At 43.6% G+C, this 24,866-nt stretch overlaps 2 protein-coding genes across 3 annotated transcripts; one reads left to right on the top strand and one right to left on the bottom strand.

Moving 5' to 3' along the window:
* Positions 1-1,533: 1,533 nt before the first annotated feature.
* Positions 1,534-3,865, bottom strand: NPY1R (neuropeptide Y receptor Y1). Of its 2 annotated transcripts, XM_072862069.1 has the most exons (3): positions 3,822-3,865; positions 2,397-3,234; positions 1,534-2,278 (listed from the first exon to the last, which is right to left on the bottom strand). In XM_072862069.1, the coding sequence occupies exons 2-3, from the start codon at positions 3,093-3,095 to the stop codon at positions 1,820-1,822; spliced, it is 1,158 nt and encodes a 385-aa protein (XP_072718170.1). In that variant the 5' UTR covers positions 3,096-3,234; positions 3,822-3,865; the 3' UTR covers positions 1,534-1,819. The 2 variants fall into 2 exon arrangements, with proteins under 2 accessions (XP_072718170.1, XP_072718171.1); XM_072862070.1 differs by lacking the exon at positions 3,822-3,865 and having other exon boundaries at positions 2,397-3,342.
* Positions 3,866-20,352: 16,487 nt separating this feature from the next.
* On the top strand, positions 20,353-21,684 carry NPY5R (neuropeptide Y receptor Y5). The gene has a single exon (XM_072863353.1). It carries the CDS (start codon positions 20,353-20,355, stop codon positions 21,682-21,684), a length of 1,332 nt encoding a protein of 443 aa, XP_072719454.1.
* The last annotated feature ends 3,182 nt before the right edge of the window (positions 21,685-24,866 follow it).

Here is a 24,866-nt window from a genome sequence, read left to right as displayed (position 1 = left end):
TCTCTGTTCTCAACCACAGAAACCTCCTTTTTAATTAAATTATCTGCCAGTAGAGAAATAAATGGATTTATAATGCACAAGAACACATTGCTACTTTAATATTCTAAACTATTTGTAAGACAGCACAAGGCACAGTTTTTGACTTTTAAATACTGGCAAACCAAATAGTTTTCATTTCTTAGGCATTTATCCATGTCAAATTTAGAACATATTAAATTCACCATCACATCCTGAGATCTTTTTGCTCAGAAAGATATCAGGTCAGATTTCCATTTATGCTACATTTACATTTATATCCATTTTAAACACCCTCTTCTCTTCCAGAATAAAGTGACCTTGCTAAAAGAAAGTAGGGTCTATATTGTATTTTAAAAAGCTGATTATTCAAAAAGGCATTGATTATACAGCAAAGTACACTGTATGACACAGAACCTCAGTTGGCTGATATTTTTGTAGTTTCATTTACAGCAGTCAAGTTATGCGGGTTTCCCTCAGCTGGGGATCTAGTCATGTATATTTTGCGTAATTAGAGGATATATATTTTAAGCAATAACACATAGAGCTCTATTGTGTATATTTGGCAAATATTTCTGCACTTCAACCAACTGTGGAAACTGTGAGTTTGGACGCTAAACATACTAATTACACCCAAACTATATCCATATCTTCCTCTTAAATTTTGTAGATCTTGATTAAACCATCCATTGTCTTGGAGATAATCCAGGTTTATACCATTGCATCTGAACACAGAATATTTGAGGCTCTACATAATTTATACAGATCAGCAGTAATTATTATTAAAAGACTCAGGTAGCTAAAGCTTATTTTTTTATACCAGACCTGATTTTCACTGTCACCTGCAAGGATGGAATTGCACCTTGTACAGACAAGGAACAGTCCCATCTCCCTTTAGATTCTGGACATAGGTCTCAAGGAGAATTTACATGGTTCATAGGCTTGGGAAGGACAGCACATTTCATCCCAGCAACACTAACTCCTGTCCGTGATGGCAAATGAAACTGGGGTTTGGGTTTTTTTAAATTAAAAAGCCTGTATTACTAAAATCAGCTATAATCAGTTGGTTCGAAAGGCCCATTTGTGCTTTCATTTGCTGTGGTGAAACATCAGAGTTATCCCATTGTGCTCTGTGGAATTACTGTAGGGTTTTATTCTCGTAAATGAGAACAGAATTTCTCTCTTAATCCTGCCTTTGAACCTAAGTGATTACAGCCTGAATTGCCTCTATGAACAAGACAAATGTATTTAACATATTCTAAAGGTTTCACAGAATCATCTTCTGCATGCCTACACTGATTTTACAGGATTTTAACATCGATCAAAAGCCAGATTAAAAAAAGAAGAAGAAGAAGAAGAAGAAGAAGAACTCTTTGATGTCCTAATTTTGTGCTGGGATGGGTGTCCTCTGTAGTGACAGCCTCCCTGTGGTTCATATTGTTTCTAACGGTCTTAGATGGACACTCCTGAAAACTACTTTGAAAAAAATCAATAAATATATCTTTGTGCTAAAGCACATAGCTGTACAAAGAAAACAGAACAAAAGACAGCTGATGAAAACCATAGGTAGTAGCAGGTCCGACTACACCTTATAAGGTTCAGATATAACTGCTGCAAACATTAAAGCAGTAAAAGGGGCAAAAATGCACAGCGTAGAATTTCAAAGTGACAACAACCAGAGTTCCTTGGAAAAAGAAGAAAAACATTACCCATTTTGTACTCGTTATGTAATTGTGCTTGTCCTGGGACACATTTCACCCGCGATCACACTTCCAGCAGTTTGTGTAGAATTTTTATTACGTCTTTATATTTTGTCATCATCATCGCTATTTATTTTTTTAAATGCGACTGGACTTGCCTGCTTTAAAGAGGTTTTTGAAACATCTGTGTGCATGGTGGACATAGCTATAGTCTCATAATCCTCCTCACGGGAGCGGAAATGACAAAAATGAAATAAAAACTGCAAGTCCCTTTGGAAGTTCTTATTGAGAAACCCGTAGAAGATGGGGTTGACGCAGGTAGAGATCATGGCGGTGAGGTGGCAAATCAGGAACAACAGGTTGTGGCTGCAGGTAGCGACAGGCAGAATTTCGTGATTCCAATCAAACACGATATTGAAGATGGTGAGAGGCAGCCAGCAAACTGCAAATGCGACCACTATTGAGATCAGCATGACGTTGATCCTTTTGGTTTCAGAGGATCTATACTTATTGTCTCTCATCTTGTCCATCATGTTGTTCCTTTTTTTCAGTCGTATGTATATCTGCAGGAAATTCAACAAAGAAACATGTGGGATAATTTAACCTACAACCATCATCTCTGCAAGGATAAACAAACTTCAGACAGAAAGAAGTACATATCGCAAGGGGATTCTCTCTTACCTTTAAGTAGCAAATAAATATAAAACAAAGCGGTCCAAAGTACTGAATCACCAAAAGCGTCGTGGTATAAGAAAGCCTGGCAGTGTCCCAGGGGAACAGGTCCAAACACACGTACTTGTCCTTATATTCATCAAATGTTATGTTTCTGAAGGGTTCATCCGTTAACACGTGGTAGATCAGGAAAGGCAAAGAGGAAGCTGTGGCTAAAATCCATATGGCAGCAATCCCCAGGTAGGCATGTCTGTTGTTTGGTCTCCAGCCACGGGGATTGATGATCAGCTGGTGGCGTTCGACAGCAATGAGGACTAAAGAAAAGACCGAGACAGTGATTGAGGCACATTGCACGAAAGGATTCAATTTGCACATGGCCTCCCCAAAAATCCAGTGGTCCATTAAGGTATACACAAAGGTAAAGGGAAGACACATGATGGTCACTAGGAGATCAGAAAAGGACAGGTTGACAATGAGGATGTTGGTAACGTTGCGCATCTCCTTTTGCTTTAAAATAATGACAATCAAGGCCAGGTTCCCGGAGACTCCCAGAATTATCACAGTCCCGTAAGCCAAGGCCAAAGTGAAGACCATGGCCAAAGGCACGTGGCAATCCTCATCCTCAAACTGCAAGACCTGCGAGTTCCCCTCCGAAGAATTCAGGTGACCGGAACCATTTCCCAGGGGGGCGAGAGCCGAAGTATTCATGTCGCTTCCACCTCACGGGGCGACGTGCACAGCCGCCGCTCTCACCCACGCCGCTCCCGCAGCTCCAAGCGCGCCCGTCAGCCTGCCAGCAGACCCTGCGCCGAGCCCGCTCCTCGCCGCCGCATCTCCCGCGCACCACCTGGGGAGAAGGGAAGGAGCAGGGCCGGTCACCCCGGCCACGCCGCCCGCCCCCCCGGCGCGGAGCCGCGGCGCGGCCGGGTCCCGCGGCGGAGTGGGGCCGCCCCGGCCTCGCCTGCCCGCGGCGGGCGGGCTCCGCCGCTCTCCCCGCGGGGGCATTGCCGGCCCGGCGGCCGCGGAAACCCCCGCGGGAGGAGGGCGGTGGCGGCGGCTGGGCCGGGGCGGGAGCGGGGGCTGCGGCCCGGGGGCCGAGCGGCAGCAGGCAGGGCCCGACTGCAGCCCTGCAAGCGAGGGACGCGGCCCCTTCCCGCCCTTCCTTTCCCGCGGCCGCTTCCCGCCCTTTCCCGCCGGCACAAGTTGCGCGAAATAACGGGCTGAGAAGCAGTTTCCGTCTCCCACCAGCGAGGCTTTTACTTGGCCTTTTGCGTCTCCTTTTTACAAGTTTAATCTGCAAAGGTCTGCTTTCTCAAGCTGCTCTAAGTGGAATTGTATCCAGCCATCGCATAAGCGGGGGACCCCATCTGACTGATGCCAGGGACGGAAAAATTACGCCAAAAATTGCTGCACTCTTTTTTATCTAATACATACGCTTGATGTCGAGCGGCCGAGTGCCCACAGCAGCACTGGCACTGAGTCAAAGGCAAAGCAGGAGCTCTGACCACCTTAATCCCAGCTAGCAGGGCTGTGCAGCAAAGAAAGAACAAAACGAGACAAAAGACAAAAAATAGCAAAAATTAAATGCCGCAGAAAATTTCTTTACCCATGCAACACGAATAGGCATGCCTAAATAACCACCCCTTTGCAAGGCCTTGGATTTTAAAATCAGAGAAACTCAGGCGTATGTGTTCAGGAGGAAAAAAAAAAGAAGAAAGAAAGAAAGAAATCAAATAACCTGACACACCTTTACTCCAACTCACCATTAGTGGCAGCCGCACTGAATCTGGAACTTTCCCTCTGCCCACTCTCCCATGAGCTAAATTTATTGCTCACTTAACCTTAGATTATGGTAATGAAAGTAATGCCACTTAAAATTCACACAAGTGGGTTTCAAACCCGGCTCCATATGGCACTGATCACAAAAGCTGTAAAAACATTGCCCACTAACATGTACTTCATTAAAAGTTACCCTTAACGGGTGAGCTTTTGGTCTTAAATGATATTTGGAATAAAGCTCAGTGCCACCTAAGTCTCCAGAGCAGAATCGTCTTTGTCTCTCACTGGTGGCAGACACCCTTTTAACCAGCCGCATGCTGGGGACCAGAGCTGGGGCTGCCTCCTCGCTGGGGCAGAGCCAGCCTGTGAGGGCTGGGACTGCAGCCCCAGCTCCTCCTGAGGGTCAGCAAAAGGAGGACCATGCCAACACCGTGTCTTGTCACCCGCATCACGAGCTCACCTCAGCTGGCTCTGCTGGCTCTTTATGTAGCCACATGGCTACAAGAAACCACGACAGGTGATACAGCTTGCCTCTGAGTGACATTTTACTGTCAAAGTTAACATCAGTGGCTTCAGACAAAAGGCATCTCTGCCTGAGGTTTGGCTATTCTGATTTTCAAGCTAGCTAGGCACGCACCTGAGCATTATCTCTCGGACCTGCTGCCTCTGCTAACTAAATTTGTCAGGTCTCCCAAGTCCACAAAGTCTGTTTTAGAGTCCAAGAAAGAACCTCCCACCCCCAGGGCCTCTTAAAGCATCGCTTCAGCCAGAGCCAGAATTGGGTGCTTTACCCTAAGGGCAAGCGTGCGGGTGATGCGGAGAGTCAGGACTCCTCAATTTCCAACAGTATGGCTTTAGCCCAGCCCGAAAATCCACTTCTGGATTTAATCACGATCTCCACTGCCACTCATACAGCACAAGGTGGGCAGTCCAGCCCTGGGACTTGATGGGACGATGGCAGGAGCAGAGTGGGTGAGGAGCCATATCCTGCAAGGAGAGAACTGGGCAGGTTTTCTCACCAGCTGGGACCTCACTGCACCCAGCAATGAGGTGGCCTAGCTTTCAGGCTCTTGGTTTTTCTTTTCCCTTAGTCAAGCTCTGCTCTTGCTTATTTGTTAAATATCAAACTCAAAACCAGAAAATGCCACTGCTCCTTCTTCCCTCGCCTCTCCCTTAGCAGAGATGCAACCTAAGAGTACGACTGGGAACCAGCTCAGAAACACAGCACTGCTGGCAAGTGACAAGGAGTCCTTCCTCCCTGCCCACCTCTCCAAAATGGACCAGACATCGGGAGGGGATGAAGTTGCATCTCCTGGACAGCCGCACGGTTCCCTGTCCCCTACACCACCAGCTGCCAAGCCAGGAGGGAGATCCGTCCCCATCCTGGGTGCTGGCATGGGGTGGGGCGAGCCCACAGCTCTGCAGACCCCTCCGGGTGATTGCACAGTCTCCCCCGCCGCACGTACCCTTCCAACGCTCCAGGAGGATTTTGGTCAAAAGTTTAGCACCAACAGAAAGGGTGAAATAAACGTGCTGTGAGGTGAGTGGAAATACACTGTAAAAACTATTGCAGCTCTTTGAAAGGAAGCACAAAACGCTGTCAGCCCAAGCTGATGGTTCACCCGGCCACTTGCAAGTCCAAGCTGGAGCCTACCCCTCCCTGGGATTTTGTCATCTGCACCTAAGAGAGCAAGCAAACACCAGCCGAACCAGCACACAACCACCCACAGTCACGGGAAAGCGACCGCAGGGGAAACTCACCTTGCAACTGCTCTGCCCGTCTGTGATCTGCTCAGGGGCTGGCTCAGGAGGCTGGATGGAGAAGAAGGAGTGGGGAAAGGGGAAGGCTCCTCTGGTATTCCTCCAGCTGAGATCCTAAAGATTGCTGAGGAAGGCTTGGAGACACCCCCTTAAAGCCGAACTCCACCTTATCCCAGTATCACATGATGGTGCTGTGCTGAGCAGATCCTGAAAATCTCACTGCAAGCACATCACCTTTAAATTACACATCTGGGGGTGGGTTGCCTAGTAATTCCGAAATAAATGCAATTAAATATTGAAACAAAAGAGGAGCGGGGAGAGCGCAGGGAGAAGCTCAGAAAGGCAGAACGTTTCAAGTCGCTGTCTGGCCGTTTCAGCATTTTGTCTGCAAGTTATTGCCATCTTGTGGCCAAACTTAAGATAGAAGTAGAAGCTCTGTTGGAAAGTGGACGAGGAGGCAATTTTAAGTGTGAGGAGCAAGTTACAAAGTTCGCGGTTGGCTTTTTAAACCAGTACAGCTAGCTTCTGGTCTGTATTTATCATGGAGAGCGATGACTGGATTAATAATTGTCAAACTGCTGTTCTTGCTATTTTTTTTACAGCTAGAAGCAATAAGAAACTATTTTAAAAGTAAATTAAGTCAATAAAGTATCAAACCTCAAGAAAATACAGCTGTCACTGTGGCCCTCGTGGGTATTTTTCTGATTCATCCCAGCCAGGTGGTTGATCATCCTGTATGACCCGTGGAAAAAGAACAGCATTTCTGCAGGTTCATACAGAGCAGTGGGATAGTCCAGGGAGCTGGAAAGAAAATGGACCCCTGAAAATAAAGAACAAATCTCCATAGTGAGATGCAGAGCCGGAAAGGTGGTGGCTGTTGCCTTACCAGCTCTTCTGCTTCTTTTGAAAACTCTAGTTTCCAGCAACCAGACTTTTTTTTTCATGCAGCTGGCATGAGTAGCTCTGCAAACTGCTACCAGGTATAGGAGGATAGTTTACTGTTTATTAAACAAATTCATAAAAAGCAAAATGGAAAATTTTATTTTCCATTCGCTCTTTTCATGATCCTGAAATACCTTGCTCTCTCCCTCACAAAAAGCACTGCTGCAGAAGATCGACTTCAATAGGCATAAAACCCAGTGAGTTTGGAATCCAGTACAGAAATCCGAGAGACGTTACCCACACAAACTTAAGCAGCACTTTAAAAATGCCCCGACAAACCCTGCAGGCTGTATTAAGAGTTTGGATTTCTTGGAAAACAGAAGTGCCCTAACTCTTCCAAGGCTCCAAATTAGTTTTTCAAGTGTAAGGAGTTACAGTCTCTTACATTCTTACCTTTAGGCATACCCCTCTTATAGGTGACACTGTTATGTTGTGGATAACTCTCAAGTGAGGAACCATGTTAATTATAGCTAAAAAATTTTTTAGTTGCTCATAATAAAGATTGTAACATTTTTTGCAGCATGAGCCTGATGGGAAGGTTTCAGAATCCAGCACTGAGGTTGATGTTTACACTGTATTTCCAGGATCTCGGCTCAACTGCATTGTAACTGCAGTCCTCGATATGAGAAAGGAAATTGCAGGCATACCTCAAGGTTGCTATAAACCAGTAGCTGGGACACTGCTGACATTTTAACAGCAGCAGCCAGAAGGTAAGTGCAGGCTGTATATAATGTCTCTCAAGAACTTCAGTCATATGTGGGTCATTAACATGCACCAGTCTCCATCTGGGCAGAGCAAAGGTGGATACGCTCAGGCAGACATCTAAGCTGAAGATCCCATACAGCGCATATTTCTGCCAGAAGCAGTGACACTCTAGGACATGTAGAACTGAGGACTCTCATTGCTACGGATGTGGAATGATCCATTCACATTACAGAAAAAAAGAATTATTGGACAGTAATTTTTAAGGGCAATAGATGTATTGCTAGGCAGGGAAATGTCTTTTTCTATGCCAGGATGATCCCACTACTTCCCTGTAATGCTCTTACCCATATGGGCAAGATGGCTATTTTAAAAATTAAAATAAGCATTCTGCGATACAGAATTGTAGTACTCTGCCAACAGGTATCCAGAGCAGAGATGCATTTTTAGAACCAGTTCAGAATAAGAGGCTTGGGTTTACATGACAAGGTTTTGGTAGCAGGGGGGCTGCAGGGGTGGCTTCTGTGAGAAGACATCAGGAGCTGCCCGCATATCAGACAGAGCCATTTTCAGCTGACTCCAAAATGGACGCACTGCTGCCCAAAGCCGAGCCCATCAGTGCTGCTGGTGGTGCCCTGTGATAACATATTTATAAAAGGGTAAAAAATGCTGTGTACCAGTTGTGAGAGAGGGGAGTGAGAAAAATGTGAGAGAACCAGCCCTGCAGACACCAAGGTCTGTGAAGGAGGGGGAGGAGATGCTCCAGGTGCCGGAGCAGAGATTCCCCTGCAGCCCATGGTGAGGACCATGGTGACACAAGGTGTCCCTCTGCATCCCATGGAGGACCATAGTGGAGCAGATATCCACTAGTGGAGCCCGTGGAGCATAGTGGAGCCCGTGGAGAAGAGCCCTCGCAGGAGCAGGTTTTCTGGCAGGACTTGTGACCCCGTGGGGGACCCACGCTGGAGCAGTCTGTTCCTGAAGGACTGCACCCCCTGGAAGGGACCCACGCTGGAGCAGTTCATGAAGAACTGCAGCCCATGGGAAGGACCCATTTTGGAACAGTTCGTGAAGGGCCGTATCCCATGGGAGGGACCCCACGCTGGAGCAGGGGAACAGCATGAGGAGGAAGGAGCGGCAGAGACAACGTGTGATGAACCGACTGCAACCCCCATTCCCCATCTCCCTGTGCTGCCCAGGGGGTGGGAGTGTAGAAGAGTCGGGAGGAAGGAGCGAGGTTGAGCCTGGGAAGAGGGGGATGTGTGTGTTAGTTTTGTCTTTGTTTCTCACCATCCTACTCTATTTTTAATAGATTAATCTGCCACAGAGGCATTCATTTGCTGTCCTAGCAAAAACCAAATAGAGAAAGGCCATTGTTTCTGCCACAGAAATTTCCGAAGTTTCAGATAGGTATGATCTTCTTTCTCCTCCATTTTGTCATTAGTCATGAAGATCTCCATTTCAGCAGTAAATTAAGTGATTCATAATACTTCACATTTTAATGGTTAGTATATACAAGAATTTCAAACATCGTATACACACAGGCGAAGCAAGCCTCACAATGCTTCTTTTATACTATGGAAATATAACAATTACCTACAAGAGATTGAAGATAGATCCTACGTGTCACTCAGTGACCTGAACTCACAGTGATGGCAACAAATATTCATAGAGTTATTCACACTGCAGATGGATGCAGGGTCAGGCTTTAAAGAGTGCAGTGGAGCAATGGAAAGGGCTGCCTCAGTCACTGAGTCTTTCAAACATACATGCTATACCTATGTGTGGGTATATATATGTGTGTGTGTATACATATATACACACACACACATGCTATAACCTGAGTCTTACTACAAGCTTCTTGCTCTGCCATACTCAGATGACTGAATCTGTTGGAGCTATATCAATCTTCTCTGAAGCACTTCACATACGTGTGAGCACTAACACGCACTAATAAATAATCACTCTAATAAACAGAGACAGGCTCTTTTCAAACTCTTTCCATTATAGCTATATAAAATGCATGTTCCACAGGAAATGCCGCATAGCATCAGATATGTTCTGTAGGGAACGCAGGTTGGGCAGTTCCTAGCTATTCTGTGCATCTCCAGTCTCAACACCAAGCTGAGTGTCTCCAGCTGGAGCACCAAGCTCACAAAGATGTCAAATGCTTCCTCAGTAACTCTTATTCTGTTGATGACCACTGTCAGGACACAAGAACACTGGAGTAGCAAGATAGCCATAGTGTTAAAGATTATCCTCTTCCAGGGAGTAAATTATTTCAGTGCATCAAAGGCACCCTGGGCTGGAAGACTCTGTTTGTTTGTGTGCGTATGTTTATTTTTGTGAAGGCATGACATTGCAAAAAGAGAATAAGTACAATAAACAGAACACAAGTATCTCAGCTAAGGAAACAGAACAGCTTGAGTAAAAGAATACAGAATTTCTTTGAAGCAAAAGCATTGAGAAGGGAACAAGATGTTTTTAAGAAACACATGGAAAAAATATGCCAAGAGATCAACCCATTAAAATTCTCTCTCACTGTAACTCTCAAAAATGGAAAAGAGAAGATGTCATAAAATGAGGCTGACACTTTCATTACAATGTATTGTCATGTGTTCAGGCAATGCAATCCCTCTGTAAAACTTAAAATCCACCAAGTGAAAGAACACCACGAGAGTTGTTTGTGGTTTCTACTGTATATAAAACAAACTGAAGTCACCACTATGGAAATGAATGGAAACACTCTATGAAGGTTTTTTTAACTTTATTTTTATTGTTTTCATTTTCTAGTAATGATCTTCAGTACCATTGAAATACTTGCATTTCAGAGATACGCTATTCACAGATAAGGGAACTCGTGGTCCTTGGGGCAAAAGTCTGTCACCAGTAGACTAAATAGGCATTTTGCTGTTGAGTACAATGAGAATAGCAGCAAATTCTCTGTTTGGCTAAGAGCATGTTTATTCTGCAATGACTGCAACTGACACCAAACATAACAACACTTCATTTGACTGCTAATGTCACCAACCCAAAGAAGCTGTGTGAATAATTACGTGGTTAATCGCTGCTGAGAGTCTTGCTGCTGCAGCTCCATTTTCAACAACGCAGCCAAGCTAACTAGTGTAAAGCTATCCTGACCGTATGCAATGTTACTTAATGACTGCTTGAGATATAACCTAAATTATGTCCACTCAGCTAAAATACTAAGTCATGTTTTCTGCTACAGCTACCCCACTCTGTCCATTCAGGGTTCAAACTCACGTACATTCATAACACAAACCCTCATCTGGCTTCAGATGAAGCAGAAATAGGCCCTGTGCTTCAGCATGATCATCCAGAAGGGGCATTAATAGCCAATGTGTGTAACACCAGCCAACAAATGTGATGGTACCTGTTAGGCAGCAAAAATGATCAATTACATGCTCACCCTTGGAAGTATTTTGTTAGCTAACCATCAGATGTCCTGCCTTTCATCACAAAGACATCTCAACCATTGCAACGTTTTCAGTAGTCCAAGGCTCGCTGCCTTCATGCTCAGCTGCTTTATGTGAGGTAAGAATCTGTGGAAGGGAGGGGCCAAATATACATCTACAGAAGCCAGACATAAGAGGTATTTTTAATAGCATTTTGTAATAGTAATTTAGTATTGGGGGGGGTGAACAGTTGGATTGATGCGTGGGAAAAATTTTGACTGACAGAAATGCTTTATATGTATCTCACAAAATGCTTCAAACACTGTAGTAGCTATGTCCTACCACTTTAGACTGTCTTGCCCATGGAGAGGTGCTCCGTAGGCAGCAGACTTTACAGTAACATTAGACTTTGCCTCATGGCAAACTTTGACTCAGGGTGACCAACTGCATGCTGTGGAATTTGGACACTAGGTGACTCAGACCTTGATTTTTCCTGGCATTCATCAGTTCTCACCAACTTCAGTTTGAGCCTTCATTTCTTTCACAGTTAGCCTTTAGAAGCTAAATTTTCAAAGATATTGGGATGATACTCCTGAAAGAAAGATACATTCAGGAATGTGTTAAGAAACATGACAAAATTAATTTGTATTCTTATAACCACAGAGTTGTCTCCTGGATTTTCTGTTGTGCCCTTCTGACTCGGGAATCCCAGCCTTCTCTCTCCGATGCACCAGTTTTCTTCCCCAGCTCCTCCAGAATAGGTATCTTTCATCATCACCATCTCTTACTTCCTCGAGGACTCCTCCGTGGTTTCAACAACCCTATGGAGGCTGGTTTCCAGCAAACTTGTACTATTATCTATTGTCAGTCCTGACATTAGATACCTTTAATGTCAGTACCTTTCCTATCTCTAGATCACCTATTTTATTATTCAGTAGTATTACTGGCAAGACAGAGGTAGACAAACAGTGAAAAGGAAAAAATGATAATGGTCTGAATAGTAATGGCCTCTGATGTACGCAAGTATCAGGGATGAATTGTCCAAATACAGCTGAGAGAAATCTGGTGTTATTTACAGGTCCAGGGGTAAAAAAAACCAAACCAACCCACACCTGCCAGTACATTAGTGGTTGATGAACGCTCCTGAAATAAGACAACTAACAAAACAAGTATGATATTTTGTTCTTAGAGAAAATTGCTTTGAGGAAGAAACACTTCTCTTACTGACTGCTCTTGCTAAGAAGCATGTAATTTCTCGAGGCTGTTTGGGAAACTGTAGGAGTTGACTGGCTGCCTTAGAAACTGTCAACTTGGAGGTAGGCTATTTGTACCTTTACAAAGGTACAATGGCATCCCACATAATGCAAGAAACCATAATTTCCCATTTGTGGACTTTGCCAGCCAATTTAGCTTTTTTTTTAAAGACAATGTCAGTCTGCTGTAGCCAGAATTTTTCATAGAAAGACACAGTGTCTCTAAAACTTCCCTCTTTCCAGGGAACCTCCACTTCAAGCAGTGGGGCAGCAACGTGCAGAGCTTCCCTGGAACAAGGGACACGCAGGTAAATTGGTGCCCTGGGAAATGGTCTTAATCCCCCCCCCATTGCAGATTAGAACTAGGGTGGGTTTCTATCTTCAGGTCAAATATTTGCGTGAAAAGCTTCAAAGCCATCAGTGTTAGGTGGGAAGATGGTCGAAGATGCTAAGAACAGCTGCTCAGCCCTAAAAAGGATTAATTTTGTTCTCCTTTGTGACTAATAGGAGAGCTGTCTTAAAAGGATGAGATGGATTGGCAAGTCACTTCCACCTGGCAGCTCCCTGTGCTCCACTTGCACATGCAGTGATTCACCAGCAGTGGGTGGTGAATAATGCAGAAGCGGGCGAAGGAAGATGGGACACAGTCTTCCTCACCATCCTGAGCTCATCCGCCGAAGATTAAGGTTAATTGTTGCTTGATCACTTACCCCAAAATGAGTATTTTTTGACGTAAGGTAAATAAGGAACCCAACTGGACTTGCAGTGATCAAAAGTTATTTTACAGTATGGTTGATCCGGCTGTTTCGTCTTTGTGTGGTACAGACTCTCACAGGCTAATTATACTGACAGCTTTTCTGCAGTGTTGTGTTAGTATCAACTGTCGAAGGAGTGCCTTGGCAAATGGAAAAGTCATTACATTTTCGTGTCAGATTCTGCCACTTGTGCTCCCAGAGACCTGCATGTCACTCAGTTCTCCAGTAGCTCTGTAATTGGACTATGATCAATGACTCTTCTTGTGCTAGAAGACAGCAGCTGGTGAGAACAGCAGAATTTGACTTTTCACGCTTTGTGCTATGACATACCCAACAATTTTTACGCTTTAAAATATTGCTCACTTAAAAAAATGCCCTGCCTTCCCACTGATGGCCCAGATAAAATTAAAACCACCCTTCAGATACTTGCCTCTGTAAGAACCGAGTTACTCAACTCAGAAAGGAAAAGTGGTTGGGGGAAATCCATCACCTCCCACCCGTTCCCAAAGAACGGTAAAAATTAAAGGGTGTTTGAACAGTGCGGATAAATACAGCCAAAGCTCCGCTCCAGCCGAAGTGAAGGGAACTAGGGAGGGCTCAGGTCAGTGCCCGGCGATCGCCTGGCCGCGCTCACGCTCCGCGATGCCCCGCGACACGTGGAGCAGGTGACCCGCGCGAAATGCCGCGTCCTGCGTTCCGGGTGAGAAACCGAGGGCCCTTCGACACTGCCAAGCGCGGGGCTTGTTTACAGTCTCCCCGGATTTCCATGGAAACTCTAACTGGCTTACCCTGCGAGGCTGACACAGCCGCCTCCCCGCACCGCACGGAACAGCCGCCCAACATGCGGCCGCGCGGCGGCTCCCGCCCTGACCCCGCCGGCGCCCGGGCGAGCAGCGAGCGCGGCGGCCGGCCCCGGCAGGGGCAGCGGCGGCGGCGTCCCGCCCCGGGGCCCGCCGCTCCGCCGCAGCCCAGCCCCGGCGCCGCCGCCGCCGCAGCACCCGCGTAAGATGCGAGGCCAGGCAGCGCGGGGGATGCGCGCTTCCCCGCGATCCGCGGGAGCCGCGCTCTCCCCTCCGCGGCCCGGGCCGGAGCTATGAGTGCCGCCGGGGGCCGCCCGCCTCGCCCCGCGCTACGCACCCGCGCTACGCACCGCGGCTCTTTCCGCCTGCCACCGCCGCGAAACGCCAGGCGCCCGCGGGAGGCGCGCGCAGGTAAGGCTCCGCGGGGCGCGGAGCCGGCGCGCAGGGAGCCCCGCGGCCGCGGCGGGGCTCAGCTCCCCGGCGGGGCGGCTGCGCAGGTTTGCGCGGGGCAGCGCCCTCCCTGCCAGCAAACGCGCGGAAATCGTGGGGTTTCGCTTCAGCCGCGGCGCGTTTTGCCCGGCCCGGCCCGGCCCGGCCCGTCCCGTCCCCTCCCCGCCGCCCTCGGCTGGAGCCGCGGCGGCTGCGGGGCGCCCGGGGCTGCTGGCGAAGGACGGGTGCGTGGTTTCGGGTGCGTGGTTTCGGTGCGGGGCGCAGAATGCAAAGCGATTCCCTCGCCAGGTGGAGAAGGGCAAAAGTAGCAGCCGTTGCCGTTTGGGGTCTTTTTGGGGGGTTGCGTTTGGGGGTTTCTTCCGTTGCAAGCCGGGGGCTGCTGGGCTCCCTGGCGTATAATGTAGTAGTGCATTTCAGGTTGTCTGTTCTGACCGACAAGTACCCCATTACATTGCATAACATTTCCTTGGAGCTGGAGAAATAATCTCATTAGTTGGCTTTTGCTTATTTTGGGAAGCCGTCTTTTTGTTTTCCAGGATAATGTTGCAGTTCGTCTTTTAGTTAGGCACATAAAGAGGCATACCATTAACATGCACAAACCCCCATTTTTCTGGACTTCTGAAGGAATCTCAGTCTTTTGAATTCTCCCAGGTGCTCAGGCTAGTTTTTGCTGTTGCATGTAATGAACAAGAACACTTGAAGCAGCAGCTTTTCATCTTTAGTTTGCGTTGTGAATGCAGCTCTTCAGTGGTTTCAGGTTTTGTCTCGGATGTTATTATCTCAGTCTTTAGTGATGTGAGGGCATCATTTCTCGAGCAGTAACAACATAGCTCAGTGCTTTCCTTAAGCTTAGGTGGTCAGGCAGTTACAGCCTGGCACATTAACTCTTTACAACTGTGTAGAAGTTTAAAGACTTTCTCTGACTTCATTTTCTACACAGTCCTGACACCACCCCAGTACTATGCAGGCAGAAAGGCTGTATTTCTTAGGGAGTTTTCACATTTTGCTTCCTCCCTGTATGTCGTTGTCTTTACTTGTTTTTAAGGTAGAAGAGGGTCTCCTAAGATTGTAAATTGTTCACAGCTGTCAAGATTAATTGTCCTGTATAGACACTGTTATACAGACTGAACTGACTAGACTATACAGGCACCAGCCAGTCAGAGTCAACTTAACAGATATTAATAGTGTAGGACATAAGCTCTTATCCATGACTAAACCTTAATATAAGTATGTGATCTAATAGAAGGAAGATTTTCGGAAAGAACAATTGCCTTCAGAGGAGGATGGTTGCCTGCCTAACTTTTGTGTTCTTGAAAATTTCCCTTTAAATATGTAGAGAAAGAGAAATATCTAGCCTATTCACTCTCCTAAATTATGATTTACAGATTTTGTATTTTAAATGATAGCTTTAAGTGGAATAACGAGATGAATTATAAGATTTTAAACATATTAAACTAGCATATTTTAGGTTATGTGGTACCTCTAACTCAGCTAAACCTGAATAATGGTTTAAGTTCTTGTCACTCTCAGGCCTTAAATCAACTGCAGCTGAAAACTCGTCTGAAGCATGATTTTGGTGAAAATAAGTCACAGTATTCAGAGAATCACGCTGAGGTATATCACAGATTAATGTGATTTAAGGAGGTGTTACTTGAAATCTTTCAAGATCGTGGTACATCAACTATCATACAATACATTTTACTGTAAAAGGTAACAACAAATACTCCTTGTACTTAATGTTAACTGCATTCATTTGATTCTCACCGTAAATATTCATATTCACCCTGGATCCTGCCACAAAGCTGCAGTCCCTCCTGCCTTATGCCTCCTGTCTAGCCTCCTGTCTCAAGCATCCCACTGAAGCTACAGGGGACCTAAGCAAACCCGCTTAAAGCTCACAGGGTGTGAGCTCGTATGGGTGTAGCTGAGCACAGTCTCAGGGAGTGTATGCAGGCCAGGAATACAGAAAGGGGACCTCATTTGCTTGACTGATTGATGTAGGAGATGAAAGTAATCCAACTTTTGGAGCTGACAGCTGGAAAATCTCCATTAGGTACCTTCAGATTGATGAAATTTGATCTTGAAAACAGGCAGAAGAGCACCCTGGCACTGTGGTGCATTCAGTTTAGAAATACACTTCAGATATGAGGAGAACATTTTCCAAAGAGGCTATATTATTTACTTCTATTTCCCACAGTGGGATTTTCAGGAATCTTCATTTCCCTGAAAGCTACGGCCACGTGCCACACTGGGATTGACCAACCAACAGAGAGAGAGTGATCGAATCCCCAAAAATAGAAGCAGCTGTTAAAACAAAGCAGGACGATAAATGCCAATAAGTGCACACAGTCCCATGAAATCAGTGGTATGCTAATATGAGTTTGGGGACTGAAGATCAATGATATGGGAGGAACACTTGCTTGCATGTTTACTGCCAGCGGCACTCAAGCTGAGAGAGCAACTGGTTCCTTTTGAGCAGGAGAGGAAGCTCAGAGAGCAAGAGATCCACTTGGCGATTTTTGAAATTTTGGGGGAAAAGTCTTCTTTCATTTCACACATCCAAAATGAAAATAAAATCTCTTTGGGCATGTTGCAAAGGGAACTTCTGTCAGTACAGCAGTTCTCCGTTGAAACCAGCAGACTGTAGTTTTATTCCCTCTCTCTCTGTCTTCCTGTCACGCTGAAACTGTGACTATAGGGAGATGGTGCAGAAGTGGCTGCAGTGCACTGCGGACTTCTGTTGTGCCCCGAGTGTCCAGCCAGGGCCTGACCAGAGCATGTTGTGGTGTCTTCCTGTGCTCCTGCCTCATGGAAATCAGGACCTGTGGTAGGGGAGACGGCGCCTGCTCAGCTCTCACCCAAGGCAGGAGGCAGCCACAGCACAGGGGATGGAGCTGGAGAGCCCACGCTGGACTTCAGAGGCACTCCTGCTAAGCTTCTTCAATATTGATGTGTCTCAACAAAATAAGTCTACTTCATCAAAACCAGCATATTCACTTTTTGTTTTTAAAGAATTGTATTAAAAACACAGTGAACAACTCTGCTAAAGCCGTACTGCAAGAGCTTTACGTGAAGGTGTAGAAATCCACATAACCTGTCCACAATCTTTCAATTACATTTTTAAGAACTCAGTAAACATTCATTTAATAAACATGTTCCTATATAACAAAACATACAATTTTGTTCTTTGGCCCTAGTCTTAGCATTACCTGTACTGAATATAAATTTCTAGAAGAGAAAATAATTATAGTGCATCTGACTTGGGAGTCTCTTCACTTTTAGTCACCCCCAGCTGAAAGTGGCAGTAGGAAATAACAGTGACACCACCAGATTTTTTTTCAATTCTCTTCATAGAATCCATTGATTAAAACTAAGCAAAACTGAGTGAAAATATACAGATTTCTCTTCAGACCATAGCACATAACTGAAATGGAATGGACTAACTAGATAGAGAGCCTTTTCTACCAGTAGAGATGCATCTCTACCAGTAGAGATGCCTGCTTCACATGGTAAAGGAAAAGCTCATTCCTTCAGAGTCATCATCGCTTTGAGAGCATTGTAAGCGTTTCTGAGGTTTGTTGCATCTCAAGAAGTTACTGGATTTCCTTCCCTCTTTCTTGTTAGTCTTCCTGTTCTCAGCCAGTGACTGGTTGGTTAGTAACCAAGATTTGGACAGACCTAGCTCTTGAGTAAAGTTTCATTTCCCTTTCTCAGATAACTCCTGATTGGTTTCAAACCTGCTATCAGGCAATGGGATGCTCAACTCATGATGCTCTCTTAATCTGTGCAAGATATAAACTGGAAAAGGAAGGTGCCCAAGCAAAAAGAAAATTGTCCAGAATTACGCTGATGGCTTTTTCATTATTAACTCCTCAGTTACATGCAAGGGCTTTTCCTACACACTTGTCAGCTAAGATGAACGTGGTAGTGCAAAGATAATGGAATGTTCACTCTAAAAATATTAGGCAGATAATATTTCATATTGAAACGCAATGTACAGTTGAAATGAGTCTGCAGATGACAGATGCATGCACACGCTGAAATCTGCGAAAGCATCAGTCATAGCAAAACCCATCGTTCCTCCATGCTGAGCAAAGGTAAAAAAATGATACAGGTATGACATAACAGGGACATAATACCATAAGCCTGAGGTAGGGGAATGTATTTTATCCAGGGCAGAGCCCTGCTGTGGTTTTCTCAGACAAGAATTATGCTGAGTCACATTTAGAGAATAGAAAGAAATTTCAGCTGATTTTGGAAGTCACTGTGGTCTGCAGATCATACTGTTTTCAGATGATGGCTAGCAATTCAGAGAAATTAACTCAGGCAAATTAAGTAAAAAACTTTACTTCTTTAGCTAATAGTTGTATAAAGAGAAGCCCACCAAAATGAAAACTTCTGATAATATCAATATAAAAATAGAGAGATTGGATCACTTACAGAACCTCTACTCTGCTCCTTCAATGTTGGTCTAGAGGCAAGGGTAGTCTCAGATAGTGGTGTTTGTCTATTATATGTTTTTTCACCATTTCACTAGAGACTGGGAAAAATTAAACAAATAATTTGCATTAATGCTGCCCTGCTTGTATGCACGCAATTATAGTATTTAGGTTATCTAAATTCATGCATCCAATTCTTACTTCTATTTTAGCTATTCTTAAAAAGCACTTAACCCAACATCGTGAGAAGTTGGCAAGGCTTAGTTCTTTTCACCTCTCCCCAACACATTAGTGAAGAAACAGAAACTTGCAGTATCTTTGCTAATTTTTTTAAAAATAAGTATTTCTAATCTTACATGAGGGACCTTCACATCACAGCACACTGGCAGTGAATATTCTGAGGGTGTTTTATGGTCTAATTTTCCCTATGGCACTCGACAGTAGCAATGCACATGTTGTGATGTGAAGGAGGGAGCACATCTACACATGTAGAGGAAACCAGTAATAACACTGTTGCACTTTGAAGAAGTCAGCACGATACAGCCCACTGAGAATAGCCACATTCTTGAAGCCCTGCTTTTTTTAGTTGAGAGGTTTAGCCATCTGCTCAATTTATGTACGTTTTGGGTTTGTTTAGTCGTGCCTAAGATTTCTAAACATTAAGGAATTTTGTACAGGACACTGGTGCTTTGGGGAATTTTTACTTTGCAACTTTAGTACATGCAGGTGTTTAAGGTAAACTGGAGTTTAAACTGAATTCTCTTGTCTTTCTGTTTCTTCTAAAATGAAGAGTAATACGTGAAGATTCTGTAGGCAGAATAACTTTGTGCTGAGCTAGGTTTTAATGTTAGATGTTTCTGTGCCGAATAATTAGCAGTTCCCTGAATTTTCAAACAGCTGTGTGGGGTTTGCTTCCAGTTAACACTGTCCTCTCTGTATTACATCCAGTTACCTTGGATGTTGCGTAGGCAGTTTTCCCTTCTGCTTGAGCAACAGTTAAAATACGTTCAACACTTAATGGAAGATGGTTTGTATACACAGCACATTAGGAATTCCATCTTGGATCACTGACAGTGGATCTTCTTATAAACTGATCCTTTTTGAAAGCTTTCACCTATTTTGTGTCAGTTTTCTACTAGCAAGGTAAGAAATACGACTGCAGTTGTTAGCATATGTCAAAACATCATATATTTTCAGGTGCTCTCATTATAATTTGCTGTCATGTAATGATTAGGCACATGCCCAGATGGTGATTGTAATTTCCTTACTCATATCAATGAGCTGTTATTCACATGAGTAATCTCACTGACTCTAAATGGATTGCTTGTGTAGCTAACTGCTCCCTCATGGAAAGGCTGACAATATGGTCTATAGCAAAGCATAGTTAAAAGCCAGCTTCATAATGCAGAACCTTAAATTGTCTTCATTGCATGTGGGCAGCCAGGTAGGAGGCCTAGGTGTCCCGAATTCCACATGATAAAACCTATGAAACTAATTTGTGTTGACCTGAAGTTATGCAGGATCTGCCTTACAGTAGAATAACATCACTATTAATTTATTAAGGTGATACAGGGTAAATTTATGTTCCTTTACATTCTGATTAGCAGCAGTATCATCCTTCCTTCAGATGCTAATTAATGCCTTTCTTGTTCTAAGCAGGACTGTAAAATGGATTTAGGATTCAAAGACCGTAACAACAGGACACCTACCAAGAACACCTCTGCTACTACAAAGAATTTCTCTGCCTGGGAAGACTATAAGAGTAGTGTTGACGACATACAGTACTTTCTTATTGGGCTGTACACACTTATAAGTCTGGCCGGCTTTATGGGAAATCTGCTTATACTAGCGGCTCTACTAAAGCGCAAGCAGAAGACGATAATAAACATTCTTATCGGTAACTTGGCCTTTTCTGACATCTTAGTTGTGCTGTTTTGCTCACCTTTCACACTGACATCCGTCCTGCTTGACCGATGGATGTTTGGCACTATCATGTGCCATGTAATGCCCTTCCTCCAGTGCGCATCAGTTCTAGTTTCAACTTTGATGTTAATATCTATTGCTGCAGTCAGGTACCGTATGATAAAATATCCCCTTTCTAGCAATTTAACAGCAAAACAAGGCTATTTCTTAATAGCGACCATTTGGGCCCTTGGCTTTGCCATTTGCTCCCCTCTGCCAGTTTTCCACAAAATTGTGGACCTCAGCAAAACTCTGAATTTAGAGGCACTGGAGAACAGGCTCTTGTGTATTGAGTCATGGCCTTCTGATTCCTACAGAATCGCCTTTACAATAACCTTATTGTTCATGCAGTATATATTGCCGCTGGTGTGTTTAACCGCTAGTCACACCAGCGTCTGCAGGAGCATAGCTTCCAGACTGTCAAAAAAGGAAAACAAGTTTGAAGAAAAGGAGATGATAAACCTAACTCTTCATCCCTGTAAGAGTACCGGCATGCAGGTGCAGCCCTCCAGCCATTCCAGATGGAGCCGTGCCTTTGGCAGAAAGCACCACAGAAGATACAGTAAAAAGACTTCAAGTGTGATGCCAGCTATTTCAAGGCATCATCAGGATACTCATTCCAGAGACCTCCCGGAAACCTCTGGCACAGAAAAAAGCCAGCTCTCTTCCTCCAGTAAATTAATCCCTGGGATACCTATCTGTTTTGAGATGAAACCAGAAGAAAATACAGAGATCCAGGACGTGATTACAGTATCCCGATCAATCATCAGAATTAAGACAAGATCTAGGATAGTTTTTTGCAGACTGACAGTGCTAATCCTAGTTTTTGGTTTCAGTTGGATGCCTCTTCACCTCTTCCACATTGTGACGGATTTTAATGCCACTCTCATTTCTAACAGACATTTTAAATTAGTATATTGCATATGCCATTTACTGGGTATGATGTCCTGCTGCTTGAATCCCATCCTCTACGGGTTCCTTAATAACAGCATAAAAGCTGATTTAATGTCCCTTATTCCATGCTGCCAAATACCATGATTTTATGTGCCCCAAGATAAAATAAAACAAACAAGTTTGGCTTTCAGGTCTACTGACGTGTATAGCTGTAAAAACTAAATTAGTTTAGTTTAGTTAGTCTGACTTGGTTGTGATTAGTAGCATTTCGTGTGAATGGATAGTTCTACTGCTGCATGTATTTCTTGCATTGAGCAGAAATATATACATATACTATAATATTCTTCTATCTGTTACACATAGGAAATCATGCCCAGTGTACAAAACCAGAATACCATTTTCATTACCTGAAATATTGGCAATCTGTACTTTGGAATTAAACAGAATACATAATGAGTAATAAATGTAAGACTACTTAGACATATCAGTATTAGCTGTCATAAAACTATAATAAAATACATACCGTTTACTAAATAACTATTGTTGAGACTATTTCAGTGCCAACTTTGACTGTTTTCTGAGATAATTAAACATCTGTTTCTGGATGTGATTAGAAAAATATTTTTCCTTAGCTCTTTGACTCATACTTTGCCGTATCTTTGCAAGATGCTTTGCTGCTGCTTCCCAGATCGCCTTATTCCCTGGAACGGGTTTAGGGGTAGTTGTTCTTGTCTAGATTGTTTCCATCTCACTGTGTTTACCCAGTACAACCTATCTCTGATTTCCTTAGCCAGTTTTTAGTCTGGCTTGTCATTTTATGTAATTTTTCAGCCAGGCCTGAACTTATCTATAGTTATGCCTTTGTTCTTGCAGTGATGACTCCCCTGAACGTACAACATGCTCCTGATCAGAGTAAGCCTTCATTACCTAAGTAAGCGTGAGTGGAAAGAAAAGGAAAATGGAAAGACAGCAGGATTTTTTCCTTTCCTTCACCAAAAAGCAAAAGCTTACTGCACTTCATTATAGGTGACCCACTTGCTTGGAGAGCTGCAACAGCTTTCAAATAAACATGTGCATGTGTGCGTGCACACACACGTACGCGCATCTCCCTCCCCTCTCTCCTTTTCTCCTTTTTAACCAGACCAGTACTTTTTCTTCCAAATTTAAATCACATGTATCTTCCCTAAGGAAGTCATATTACATTTCATAGCACAAATGCAAAGACTATATATATATATCTGTATATATTCTCCCCCCCCCGGATTACTCTAACTTAATAACCTGCCTCCACCTTCAAGATTCAGTAAATGCACAAAGCCTCTGCCCTGAGTTTTAAGCTGTAAACCCTCTTCCCAGGTCTAGCTGGTGATTATTTCCTTTTCTCCACTAAGATTTCTAATCCAATAGGCTTTTTACATAGCCTTTCCAGGCTGAGAAATAAAGTTGTTATTTTTATAAATGGATGGATGGGAAGGGTCATTGTGCATTTTTTGCCTTGAGGTACTTCCCTTCCAGTTAGTCTTTAAAAGTGAAAGCAGTTCTTTTATTTTGAGGAATTGTCAAATTATTTTTATCACAATGTTACAGTTCCGAGACCTTTTCTCCCCAAGCCATCATCGGCTAAGGAGTTTATTACATACCAGCTGGTAATATCTTTGCTTCTATCATTAAGGTATTTCCCTGAAGTCTAGTTCCCAGTAACCCATTGTTCTTTGTTTTTGCTGCTGATATACTTTAATCGTTTCTTCCTGGACACTGACTACTGCATTTTGCAGATTAGTATCTCCTAAAAACCTACAGTATGCCATTTTATAGAGTACAAATGGTAGAGAAAACAGAATATTGGAACAATAGATTTTAAAATAGCTTTTAAAAAAGTTTTAAATAGTTTAATATAAAAATATTTATGGCTGATCTTGGTAGATAAACTTAGGAAAAAAATAACTAAATCCACAGCCAGAAGACAATGATATAGGTCTACAGAAGTTACCGCAGTTTATGCCCTATTTATGTCTACACATTTTCATTGTAATATATCATTTAACCTTATTTATACCATGTGATGTAAACAAATAGTGTAAGAGGATAAGAAACCAGTCACATTGTTTAGCTAGAAACACTCCTTCCAGCTTTTTTTTTTTCAGTTTACTGTTCTCGTCCTTCCTACTTGCTGTTTATTTTCTATTCCTTCCTTTCTTTTTATACTTTCAGAATTTCAACCATTTTTAACTCCTACACTTAGGATCGTTATTTAAATATAAAAACTGTTTATTCACTTATTACTCTTTTCAGATCAAATTGTACTCACTGTATATGACACACAGAATCATGCTAGGACTTGAATAAGGCCTTCCTCTAGTTTCTGAGGTGCACAAAGATTAGTCTGTACACTAGTGATTTTATGTGAGCCCTATCTGTTATCCTGGATGGAGTCACTGGCCGTGCTCCCTACTCTTGACACTGATCAAAGCACAACAAATTGCAATGTGGCAATAGAGAATTAAATCAAGACAGCTACTGAACTTTTTAGTCCCATGCCATCTAAATCTGTCTTCTTCTCTTTTTTAAGATGATCAATGGTGGGAGAATGTGCATTTTCTTTTTATTTATAGACCAATCATCATCATTATAATTTGACATCTCCAAAATGTCACTGTCTTTCCTCCGAAACGTTAACTAAAATTAAAATAACTTTTCCACGTTCCACCTTCCTTCAACAGCCAGTATAACTTGGTCCCAGTATCAGCAAGGAATACATAAGAAGCAGACAGGAGCAGTAACAAGTGAAATCAGACAGGAGCCAATTCCTGAAAGAGTAACTTCTATGAGGAAACAACCAAACCATGAATTTAATGTTTTCCCAGTCTGGAACATGGGAAAAAAAAAAAATTCAAAACACAAGGATCCCCCCGCCCCATGCTCGTTGAGTAGGCCTCAGCTACTTTGAGCTGACGTAGATGCTCCTATGGGCTTTATGTACAACAGTGACTAGCAGTGTGATTTTGTCTCCATTATGTATGTCAATATGTAATGGGAAGATGTATCTCACCACAATATCCAATGACATTATATCATTCTCATATGTATACAGGTATATGTACAGGTACAGATATAGATATGTACACTTCCTAGAAAATAAAGCACATTAAAATGGATTTTCAAATAGCACATTTAATCAAGTCCTTAGGTCAGCTAAACTACTATGGGTCAATTCCTTCTGTAACTAAAAATCTAAATAATGAGGAAGGTAGAAGTTTTGTTTTGGTAGCACCTGCTCAATGCAATCAGAAAATGCCAGTTGCAGAGCCATCTATTCATTGGAGTTA

The sequence above is a fragment of the Ciconia boyciana genome, chromosome 5, assembly GCF_034638445.1.
Source record: "Ciconia boyciana chromosome 5, ASM3463844v1, whole genome shotgun sequence".
Lineage (NCBI taxonomy): Eukaryota > Metazoa > Chordata > Aves > Ciconiiformes > Ciconiidae > Ciconia > Ciconia boyciana.
Note: the sequence above shows the minus strand (reverse complement) of the source record. Positions and strands in the feature narration are given on the sequence as shown.